Below are 12,302 nucleotides of genomic sequence, written 5' to 3' on the forward strand. Positions count from 1 at the left end.
CTGTTAACAATAACTCCTTTCCGAGGGTCATTTCAACTCCTCTATTCTATTCTATTCTATTCTTAATTCTCAATACCTGTCTGGCTGGCATTTCATTGAAATCGTGAGGAGAATTTACGTACCGATCACTCCTGGGGATCAAAGGGTTAACTTAGAATATTCACATAAGCAGCCTACTATAACGCTGAAATGCACAAACTTACATAAGAAACAATTTACGGTGATTTAAAATTTATTTTGGACTGAAATAGAAAAATAAGAAAAAAACTTTAAAATGTCACAAGTAGAAGATTAGGCAAAGTAAAGCCACTGCTTTGGCATTGTCTTCATGAACTTATCAGTGCGTGTGACAGAGCGAACAAATAGGCGCTTGTTTGCTTGGATTATAGCGAGAGACATAATTCGGCGGCACTAAGTGGTCGAGTTTATGACTTTTTCGGCCGCTACCGCATCAAAGAAACGTTACGTCTCCTTTGCACAAATTCTCTATTTATTGAGGACAAAAAGCTCTCCATTAAAATGCTAAAATATAAGACGAGGCCAGAACGGTTGGCTCCATATTAAATTAATTAAATGCTGTCCACAGAGTGCGAGAGCAAGTTGCGGATATAACACGGGATTCCAATCAGTGTCAGGCTCGTCTCCAGAGTGAGCAGGGATAGGGTATAAGTCTAACACGGTCACAAATAAAACATCACAATATCTAAAACCTTGCGAGATGTTCACATTTCATAGTTCTACTTAACACTAGACAAAGTCGCTTACTAAAAAGAGATTTTTGTGGGCACAAAGTGACAATGAAATCAGGAGGCAGCTGTACGTCAAGTTTAAAATGATCCTTCAAAAGAACTCTTCAATTTAACCTGATGAGTTACGTTAAAGTTATGGTGACCCGACCATGTCCAGCTGTATTGTAACAGCACTCATTCTGCTGATTTTTTCCAGCGTTGTAAGATCCACCTCCTCCCCCACATGAATCCCACTCGTTGTCTCCGCTACTTCCCCCAGAATAACCTCCACCACCTCCCGCACCACCTCCATTTCCATAGGCACCACCACCTCCTCCAAATCCTCCAATAGCATTGTTGTACCAGGCTCGTCCACCCACTCCTCCTTGAAGAAACCCCTTGCCACCTTCTCCGCCATTTCCCATGCTACCTCCAAACTGCGTCGAACTTCTTCCGCTGGAGTAGAAGCCACCCCCACCACCACCTGAAAATAAAGGGAAATTAAGTAAAATAATGGTAGTTTCAAATACCGTTGTCCCTATTCCCCATATGTCTCGGGCTGTCAAGAGGTGTCAAGGCGGTGATAACTGGAAAAATTTAGCGTGTGTTAATAAAGGATCATCTTCTACGGGATTATTTCCGGTTCCTAAGAGCCTATTCCTTAACACCTGTAGTCTCAATAGGATCAAGAATAGAGTACGGGCATCTGTAGCTCTTTCGGCAGATTTTCGATCATGGGATATCGATGTTGGCGTTATTTCAGAGACGCATCTTTGCAGACAGAAACCTGACAGTATTGTTGCTATTGAAGGGTATACAGTATATCCAAGGGATAGAGATTGGGCCGGAACTGATAAGCGAAAGAAAGGTGGAGTTGCAGTATATGTGCGGAAAAACTTAAAGGCTTTAAATGTTAATCGCGAACGCTCCTTCGAGATGCTGAGTGCGGAATTACTACTTCCGTCAGGACATCATATTCTGATCACTGGATTGTACCATCCTTCACGTTTTCAGTATGATGAAGGCGATCCTATTGATACCATCATCGATCGTTGTGATACATTCTTAGTCATGCATCCAAATGGGTTAGTACTCTGTGGAGGTGATCTGAACCGGTTATATCTGGACTGTCTTTCCACTTCATCTGGCCTTGGATAACTGCCTCACAAACCACCCTGAGCTGTTCAACGACCCCTTACGCTTTCAAGCGCTGATAAAGAATGACCACTGGGGCGTAATACTTCCTCCGGGGAACAAGGTGTTTGGACACCTGTGATCAATGCTCCGGATGTTGAAATAGCAACTAGCGTATTAAATAACGAACTGCACAATCTTATGGATAAGTGTTTCCCTGTGAGGAGAGTTGTGATGTCTTTCCTTGAACCTCCGTGGATTACTCCTGTAGTTAAATATCTGTTAAGGAAGAAGAAAAGAGCTTCTGATAAGGGCCACGTTCGCAAAGTGGAGGACTTGCCATCGAAGGTCTACAAGTTGATTGGTGAAAATCGAAAAAACTGGGGTAGGAATAGAGCACAGGGGAGTTTGCATTGGTGGAGGATAGTGGATAACATCACCTTAAGGAAAGAGAAACCTCAGCCATATTTAGAAAAGGAATTTCTTGCTGGTCTCAATGATTATTTTGGGGATTTGTGCAATGATGAGAACTACGTCAAACCAGTGCCTCTCAGGGCAAACCCCGAGACACACCCACCTCCAGAGCTCCAGGAATTTGATGTGATGGTGGCATTATCCAAGATTAAAAAAACCGCTACTGGCCCTGATTGGTTGCCGTTTTGCGTTTGGAGGGACAATTGTACAAGTCTCGCTCCTGTGGTGACTGCTCTGTGGAATAAGTCTCTGTCCTCTTACACATGGCCGACAGCTTGGAAAAAAGCTAACATCAATCCCTTCCCAAAGGTAGACACTTCTGTTCAATAATCGGATTTTCGGGGAATTAACGTGACTCCAGTTATAGCACGCTGTTTTGAAAGAACTGTATACCATCATTACAGTAAGAATATCTTTGAAGAAAATCTGACTGTCACACAGTATGCGTATAGGGAGGGCTGCAGCTGTACAGACGCCTTGATTCAAATACAGTATAATTACTTAAGGGCGCTTGATGATAAGGATTGTCACTATGTTAGGCTTTTCGCAGTGGATTTTTCGAAAGCCTTTGATAATGTAAAACACTCGTTTATTGGGGAAAAACTAAAGGCTCTTCATCTCAATCCTTATTTGGTTAACTGGTACTTAAGCTTTCTCATGGATAGGAAACAAAGACTGATATTCAAGGGTGTTATCTACAAATGGCATAATGTGAACAAAGGAACAACCCAGGGTAGTGTCAGTGGGCCCCATCTTTTTAATTTGTTTATGAACAATTTGGCCATTAGGGATAATGGCCTTACCAGCATAGTTAAATATGCTGACGACAACACTTTTCCAGTCAAGGTATGTAAAAATGAAATAGATCTTTCTCAAGAGGTTGTCAATCAGTTTTTCCGTTGGACCCAAGATAATGCCATGGCATGTAATCCTAAAAAATGTAATGAACTAATACTCTGTAAGAAGGTTGCTCATGATATAGACCCTGTAAACAATATAACGCAAGTTTCTTGTTTAAAGGTGTTACGGGTTACTTTACAAGGTAATCATAGATTTAACGAGCATATTAAGGTTAAGCTGCAGGAGGCCAACAAGTGTCTTAAGTTTATGTGATAAGATGTTTACGGAAAGAGGGATACCAACAACCAGACGTAGATTACGTTTTTAGATCAATTGTTCTACCCAAACTAACGTACGGTCTACACGTGTACGCCTCCTTAATACCTGAATTAACGACGGTTCAGAATTTACAGCGCTGCTTTAAACGCAAATGTTTCGTACCGAATTGACATATATGGCGAATTAGAAGAGGTTGATCGCTCGCTATTCAAGAAGATCTCTGGTATGCCGGGTCACCCTCTGTACCCTTCCGTCCCCAAAATGAAAGAAAGCTCCGCGCCTCAGAGTTCCTAGTAGTCAAATCCCTAGGGTTAATACCCAGCGTTTTAAAAATAGTTTTTTTAACAGGCATTTTTTCAAATATAGAGTAGCTATTTAATGTAATGTCGATAGCCTTGTAATTCTAATTAATTCTCTCGGCTATTTATTTATTTATTTTTTGTAATGTAACTGTTCTTGTTTTAGCATGTATTTTTGCTTAAAAAACAATAAAGACCTATTTATTTATTTTATTCGAGAGCACGACTACGAAACTGTTTCCCCCGGAAAATAAAACGTTTATCGGCCAATCCCAATCCCGGTCATGACGTCACAACATGATGTCCAAACCTCGTCGTCAGTTACAACAACAGTTGATTTAGAATACACCTCGTTAACTTTTTTCCACCAACCTTCATGATCCAATTGACCTTGATTGTAGCATTCGCATGCAATCACAGTTTCGAAACCGAAATGATGAGTGATTGTTCATTATTAACTTCTTACTAACCGAGCATGCACGGGGGCCGTACTGGGGAATATTGGCCCTCGGTCGTTTTTGTACTGCCACGACCTCGGGCCAATATTCCCCAGTACGGCTCGAGCTATAGCTCGGTTAGTAAGTAGCTTATTATATGGCTTTTTAATTACGGGAGAATAATGCCCTTCAATTCAGTCACAATTAGCCAATCAGAGCGCGCGTTATATCGGCTACAAACACAAGCCATATAATAATATATATTATCACGAGGACTGGGAAAACAAAATTCACGAATTTGATTGGCTAAAATCGATATTGACCGCGGTCTAGATTTTCCCATCTAGACCGGCATCCAGACCGGTAATGTTTTGCGATGAAAAGATGCAAACTAAAATGCAAAAATATTGAGTATTTTCTTCTACCAATATTCATTTATGGAAGTGCCAAACAGCATGATGACAAAAGAGAGGAGGATGAGCAAACTTTGACAGAATTAAGTTCAGCTCATCGCCACTGATCGCCGTTTGCAAGCAAAATGTCCGTTAGTACAAACCAGTTACATTAAACGAATTAAATTGTTCTTGTTTGCCATATAATAAACATCTTATTAACCGAGCTTAGTCAGTCTGTATGAGAGAATCTTGACTTTGGTCGCGTGTACAGACCTCACTGCGTTCGGTCTGTACTCACGACCTGGGTCAAGATTCTCCAATACAGACCTCCTGCTCGGTTAATAAGAGCTAAATAATAATAAAAAAAATTAGGTCAAGTGATACTAACACAGGGATTCAGCGTGATCCATCAAAATGCAAAGATGCTAGATTACGTTTGAATTCCGAAAGTGATTGTGTGGCTTTTGCCTCATGGGGAATATTATTCCAGAGCATTGCACCACTATACTTAAAGCTGCGTTTTAAGAAATTTTTCTTTGGCCTTGGAAGTGCTAGGTCAGTCTCAAGATTCCTGAGATTATAAATAATGTTAATTTCACTGAACTTTACAAAGGAGTCTCTCAGGTGGGGAACAGATTGATCTTTGAGGATTTTGCACATAAGTGAAGCCTTCATGTGGAAGCGTCTAGTTTCAAGTGCTTGCCATTTCAAATTTTTCGACACATCAGCAGACCTAATATCATATGAAGAACCTGTAATAACCCTTTCCGCTCGGTTTTGAATCTTTTTGTAGTTTTTCTTTTAATTGTTTACCGGCAAGTATCCCATAAAGGCGAACAGTAATCGAAGTAAGGTAAGAGTATGTGAGTAGGTATAAAGTTACAAGGGCACTAAGCGGGACGAAAGATCTAATTCTGCCTCGTCATCATACGTACTACGAAGTTACGTGAGAAAGGAGTTGCCAACCCGAACAAAGCAGTAAAAGCAGTAAAGCAGTAGCCGCCCAAGTGGTCAGTGCATTTGCCGCCTTCGCTCGTGTCGGTCGAAAAAAAACTATGCAAGGTGCAAATCCTCTATTTCAACGTTTTACCGACTTGAATCACCCAGAAACATTGTCCAAGACAGTACCTACGATCGAGGAGCATTATTTCGCAGACTCCAATTCATTTGTCGCGCACGGATGGACGAAACAAGCGAGAACCGTGGAGTTGAGGGCCATACGGGGCCCCCCTGAAAAAGGCTTAACCGAAATTGTTGGTGCAATCAGCAACATGAGCTCACTGGCAGGGGCTCACTGCTAGCAAAATCGCTACAACAAGTTGTAAAATTAGTGGAGAGACCTCACCTTCTAGGGGCGTTATTAATTTACCTATTTTCTCCCACACTGCAGCCCCCTTTTTTCCCCCCTCCCCCTTATCAGTGTTGCCAGCAAGACAAAAAAAAATGTTGAAAACTTAAACAGTCAACATTGAAACGGGAAGAAGGGAGGGGAAGTGTGAGAGAGAGTTACAGGAAACTCAACATTGGACAACTTCTGTGGAAATCTGCAATTGCCCTGAGCGGGATTTGAACCCACGTTCCCCTGATCAACTAGTCGGGTGTGATGACCACTACACTATCAGGACAACCATGCTGGCAACATGGGTGATTGATCACTTGATGTGTGGCATTTACGTATATACCATCTCATATCCAACGTACTCTCATGGAATAATTGTTATATTTATGGGCATACACAGGCCTGAATGGGTATCCAGGGGTAAACGGTTTTTATGAATATTTGTTATAAAAATACACTATAATAAGGGATACACGAAATACCTATGAAACCTCAAGTTGGCGGCCAATTCGTGAACTCCATCGAACTGTAAATTATTAAATTTGACCAATAAATAAATTTTAGGGTTACTCCATTTGGGTGCTCCATAGAGTACGCCAAGGAGTAGGGTGTCGCGTTTTGTCCTCTCCCATCCTGGTGAACAACAGGATTCAGGCCAGTAATCTGGCTCCTGTACAAGCAAAGAAAGCAGGAGCATTGACCAGCAATCTGGGGCTACTGAGAAGAGAGGTAAGGATTCGTTATCTAAGGGCTCTGATGCCTTAAGCACTTCACAAAACCCCTTGGAGGAGATCGAGGTATCGGCAGGAATTGCCGACACTTTTAAACTCGATGAGAAGAAAGCGCCTGCTGTAAATGAGCAGGTCGCGAAAATCGTGCGAGGGTTAATGAGAATAAAGCTCTCACAAGACGTCTTGACTGACACTCAAAACCGCTACAAGAGACGTTAAAACTGTGATTGCTTAGAAACCACCAAAATCAATCACCTTTTCTGGGACAAACTTAAATCAGAGACACGATCAGCTGATATTAAACTACAGCGAATTCAAGGAACCTCATGAAAGGTGTTATTTCTTTGGTTTATGTCATCCAGGAGCTAGTGCAAGCTCGGGATAAAGTTCCAAACGATGCACTTTTCATCTCTCAAATGGTCGAATTAAAATGACTACTGAAGCCCTCGCACTCACTGGCGCGGCTAAATTTGAGCTTAGCATGCGGCGCCGTGAAGAAATTAAACCAGAGCTGAATGAGGACTTCAAAAAATTGTGTTCAAGGTCAGTGCCATTTACTGATTCCTTGTTTGGCAACGATTCCAACCTTTCAAAACTGCTCAAAGACCTCTCTGAGGAAGTAAAGTGAGTAGGAACATTTGTCGTAATTTTAAAGACGATGCTCGAAAAACATATGGTAGCAAGAGCTAGAGAAATGTAAAACCTACAGGGTTTGGTTACAAGCACAGTCAAGACCAACACACCCATTCCCCCAAGCCTTTTAACACACACGTTGAGTTTGTGGCACAATAAACACCCTATACAAGTGGGTGGTCCCAGAGTCATTAGATTTGACCATGTGGACTCTGAGACTATAGACTCTGAAGCCACAAAGCTCCTTTGCAAAAGTCTAATTGTGGTATCCAAGCACTCACAAGGTGAATTTATTTCACCAATTTTTCTCAGATTAAAAAAGAATGGTGTTGACTACTGCATGATTCTAAACCTAAAGGAGCTTAACCAATTTGTTGTGTACAGACACTTTCAAATGGACTCTTTAAAATCAGTCACAGATTTAATGACTCAGGAATGTTTCATGGTATCAGTCGATATCGAAGGTGACTAATACACAGTACCAGTTGCTAACGAGCAAGTTATATCCGTTTACCTGCTTACCTAATGGGTTTGCCTCTGCCCCCAGAATATACACCAAGATTCTTAAGCCAGTCTTTAAGGTGCTTAGACAAAAAAGCTTATTATTATCATCATAAATTGATGATTGCTATCTTCAAGATTATACCTTTAAAGAGTGTGCTGAGAATGTAACACAAACTGTATCTCTGCTTGAAAACGTGGGGCTTTACATTCCGAGGGAAACATCTATACTGAACCCTTCTCAAATATTGACCTACTTGGGTTTTGTATTGAATTCCACTACCATGACTGTGCAGCTCACTCCTGAGAGAATGACAGAACTAAAGCTGGCTTGTGGCAAGTTATTAAAGGAAGACCAGTGCACAATGCAAGACCTGGCAGAAGTAATAGGCCTGATTGTCTTCAGCTTTCAGGGGGTATAATATGGCCCATTGCACTATTGAAGTCTATAACATGACAAAACTTAGGCTCTGGTAGCAAGCAGAGGAAACTTCTCTGCCCTTTGTACTCTATCAGAACAATCTAAGATAGACGTACAATGGTGGTTGTGCAAAGTCTCCTCCTCTTATAAGATCCATAATCTCTCATCGCAACCCTGATATCGTCCTCCAAACAGACGCCTCTTCCCAGGGATGGAGAGGTATAAGAGATGAACAACGGACAGGAGGAAGGTAGGCTAATGAGGAAGCATCACACCGCATTAACTATCTGGAGCGTCTTGCCATTTTATTGGCCATTAAATTCTTGTGCGCTTATTGCTCAAATTGCCACATTCAAGTACAATGTGACAACTCGACGGCTGTTTGCTATGTCAATAATGTGGGTGAATCTAAGTCTAAAGAGTGCAATGCCCACACAAAATGCGAAAAACCCAAGCAGACGTAGAATCCAGGCAGTTCAATGATCGCATTGAGTGGATGCGCTTGATCCTAGTATTTAAAAACAATTACACTTAAATTGGGAACCCCAACCATTGATCTATTTGCGACCAAGTCGAACAAATAGTGTTTGCCTTATGTTTTGAACTTGTATCAGACCAAAATAGCTTGGGAAATCTGAGGATTTATTTTTGTACTTACGCTTTATAGAAGCGTATAGAAGTCAAACTGGAAAAAGCAAAATACAATAACTTTCAGGCTCTGTTGCCGTAATGTCCTTGAACTAATGTAAATTGAAAATACGTTTAAAGTTTACTTACAATTCTGTATTCCTTTCCCGAGTAAACCTTGCGTTCTTGCTCTTAGGTCTAAAAAACGAAATAGACTCCTCCCCTGTTTCGAAACGCGTGTTCACTTTTATAGAGACATTCCCCTAAGGACGTTATGTAATTACACTGGGGGCTTGAATAATTTCGTGCAAAACACCTTATGTCTCCTACTAGAGACCAGTTCCAGAAGCCTTATTTATAGATGCACTCTCTGTAGATTAGCGTAAATTTTATTTTTATTCATTTCCCCCATTTAGCCTGATAGAAAGATGCATGGGCAACATTCAAGCCTGCAAAGCAGATGGAATCCTTGTTGTAACCTTTTGGCCCAGTCAGATCTGGTATCCCAAGGTGTTGAGATCTCGTATCCCAAGGTGTTGTGCTGGTACCTCCTGACCCTACTAGGATCTCACAAGCTTCAGCCCCTAAGGGGTAAACTGAATCTGCTTACTTGTCACTTATGCGGAGAGCGTATCAAAACTGAGGATTTTCTGAACACGCTACCATTATTGTCTTGCAGTCCTGGGGACAATCTTCACGGCAACAGTATGGCGTCTACATCAAGAAATGGCTCCTTTTCTGTTCTGAAAGGAAGATTGATCCAATTCAATCCTCTGTAGGTGCAGCCGTTGACTTCCTGGCAATGCTCTTTGAAAAGGGGGCTTTTTTATAGCAGTATTAACACTGCTTTTTGTGCCCTCAAAGCCATTCTTTTTCCTTATGGAACTTCACGCACTACGTTTGGTGAGCACCCAGACATCAAGAGGTTCATTAAAGGCATGTTTCAGTGTCGACCCCCTTAACCTCGCTGCAATAAAACCTGGGATGTGAACATAGTGCTACAGCATATTGTCTCCATGGATGACTCAAACAACTTACCACTCAAAGACCTTAGCATGAAACTAGCCATACTTGTGGCCCTAACTACAGCACAAAGGGGACAGTAAGTACATCTCATGGACACTAAGGGTGTGGGTGCTGAGAAGGAAGCATATTCATTTATGCTCAGTACAAACCTTAAGCAAAGAAGACCCACAAAAGCACCATCTGAACGTATTATTAGATTGAAACCAATTCTACTGATGAGAACCTCTGTGTAATAGATACATGTTCAGTTTACTTAAGAAAGCCACGCCCCACAGGAAGCAAAAGCCATATTGATTAGATTGCAAGAATTAGTATATACTCACTCAGTGATCTTGGTGTTTCAAGCAATCTGATTGGTTCGCTATTTCGGAGTAATTGAGCATTATTCACTCCCTACGGAGTGAATAATGCTTGATCCAAACAAAACAAAATGGCCGGCGTAAACTCGCCAGCATTTATGAATCGGAAATAATGAGAATACAAGATGATGCTGTGCTACAGAAGACAAAGAAGGCTACAAAATTTGGCCTGAAATTTTCAAAGGTAAGAAAAGAGTTCATACTTTTGCCAACCAGTGTTTGACTTCGTTTTTCCAGATGATTCTTGCTGAAAATCAAACAATCTTCACGCCAACAATTTGTTTCTTTCGGAGTAATTCTCTCTTGTAGGGCTGGTCGCCCACCAAAACAAATTTCTTAGTGAAATCGAGGAATTAAAAAGATGTTTAAGAAAGTTCCACATGGTTGCAAGGAAACAAGACGGGTCATTTGTACAACAAACTATTAAACGCTCACCTCAATTAGAGCCACCATTTCATGTGGATCCTTTGCCAACTGCATTTTCAATTTCCATTTCAAATGAACCTCAAAAACTTTGATCCAACGGTGAAAATGTTTTAACAAGCAGACTTTCGATTTAGATTGCTGATTTAAACTGTGTTAAATGACCATTTTGTTGTCTGTGACGAGGATTTTCACTAAGGTTATTTAGATTTGCCATGTTTGAAGCTTCTGTAAACACTTTCGCGCATGCTTTGTGTCGCTTGCACGTTTTCCATGCATGAATAGAGATGCCAATTAAACCGACTTTGTATATTTTTTTTCTGCAATTGTTGTTGAGATCACTTCGTGAGTATATACTAAAACAATTATTTTTTTCAATCTCGGTGAAAAGTGGCAGAATATTTACCTCGCCGCTTTGCGGCTCGGTAAATATTCTACCACTATTCACCTCGATTTCAAAGGATAATTGTTAAATATTTATCTTCATTCATGAAGAGCAGCCTGTTTCTTACATATCAGAAGCCTCATCATAAGGCAAGCAGAGACACTATCCGACGTTGGATACAACAACTCATGCAACTTGCTGGGGTCGATGTTACTGTGTATAAACCCCATAGTATTAAATCGGCAGCTTTCTCCAAAGCTAAGGCTAACAAAACATCTCTCTTAGAGATTAAGAAAACAGCGGGGTGGGAGTCGGTTGCCACATTTTCAGCGGTTTTATGACAAGGAAATTTAAGCCAAACAGGCATTCTCCTACACTGTTCTTACAAGTTAAGCCATTATGGCTATGTTATGCACAATAAATACTGTTGTTAGACTCATTCGTGTGCAATCAGTTGCTTTGAAATCTCACGTGACTTCGTAGTGCATAAATATGATGACGAGGCAGAATCTAAAATTAAACAAGACTTACCTGTAACACGAAGTTTGATTGGGATTCTGCCGAGTCATCAGTAGCACAAGAAGTCACTCCCTTACCCGAAAATGGTGGCAATCCTCCGACCGGCGATCTCCTTGTGCTACTGCTGATTGGCACACTCATGGTTTTAAAGACGGACCACTCGGCGTGCTTTCTTACGTGACTGCTTGTGCTACTGATGACTCGACAGAATCCCAACCAAACCTTCAACTTACTGTAAGTCTCGTTTAGTTTTAGATTCTTCTCACAGCTTGTACACCAGCGCATGCCTCTAACAAACATGCTCCATGTGAGTCTCAAAAATCTACAAGGACTCCATATCAGAGGGAACGTGTGAAACCAGATTATTGTCGAATGGAGATAACATTAGGTAAATCCCCTGACTTATATTTAGTTTAGTTTTAAGTGGATGTTATTAAAAAGTTGAGAAACTAAATGTTTTAAGCAAGAGCCGATACAACGTAGATTTGATTTGATTTGATTTTAGTGGTGTAATCAAATCAAATCTACGTTGTATCGGCTCTTGCTTAAAACATTTAGTTTCTCAACTTCAAATAACGCCGATCAAGCCACTGATCCAACGTACACCGACAGGAAAATGTCCACGGTTGCTTGCTTCAAAACTCTATGTTATTAAAGCCTATTAACAGTGAGCAAGTCACTAAGGGTGCATTCGATTGACCATATTCCGGAATAGGAATACGTGGAATATAAGTTTAAAATCCTTTGTTTTA

The 12,302-nt window shown here is 41.0% G+C and overlaps 1 protein-coding gene across 1 annotated transcript in view; it reads right to left on the minus strand.

Annotated features, from left to right (window-relative positions):
• Positions 1-803: 803 nt before the first annotated feature.
• Positions 804-12,302, minus strand: part of LOC138004092 (uncharacterized) — an 888,878-nt gene continuing 877,379 nt past the window's right edge. Inside the window, exon 18 of the mRNA XM_068850495.1 lies at positions 804-1,212. Within this exon, the coding sequence (XP_068706596.1) occupies positions 872-1,212 (341 nt within the window). The 3' untranslated portion in view covers positions 804-871. The remainder of the gene's footprint in view (positions 1,213-12,302) is intronic.

This window comes from Montipora foliosa, chromosome 5 (assembly GCF_036669935.1).
Source record: "Montipora foliosa isolate CH-2021 chromosome 5, ASM3666993v2, whole genome shotgun sequence".
NCBI classification, from domain to species: domain Eukaryota; kingdom Metazoa; phylum Cnidaria; class Anthozoa; order Scleractinia; family Acroporidae; genus Montipora; species Montipora foliosa.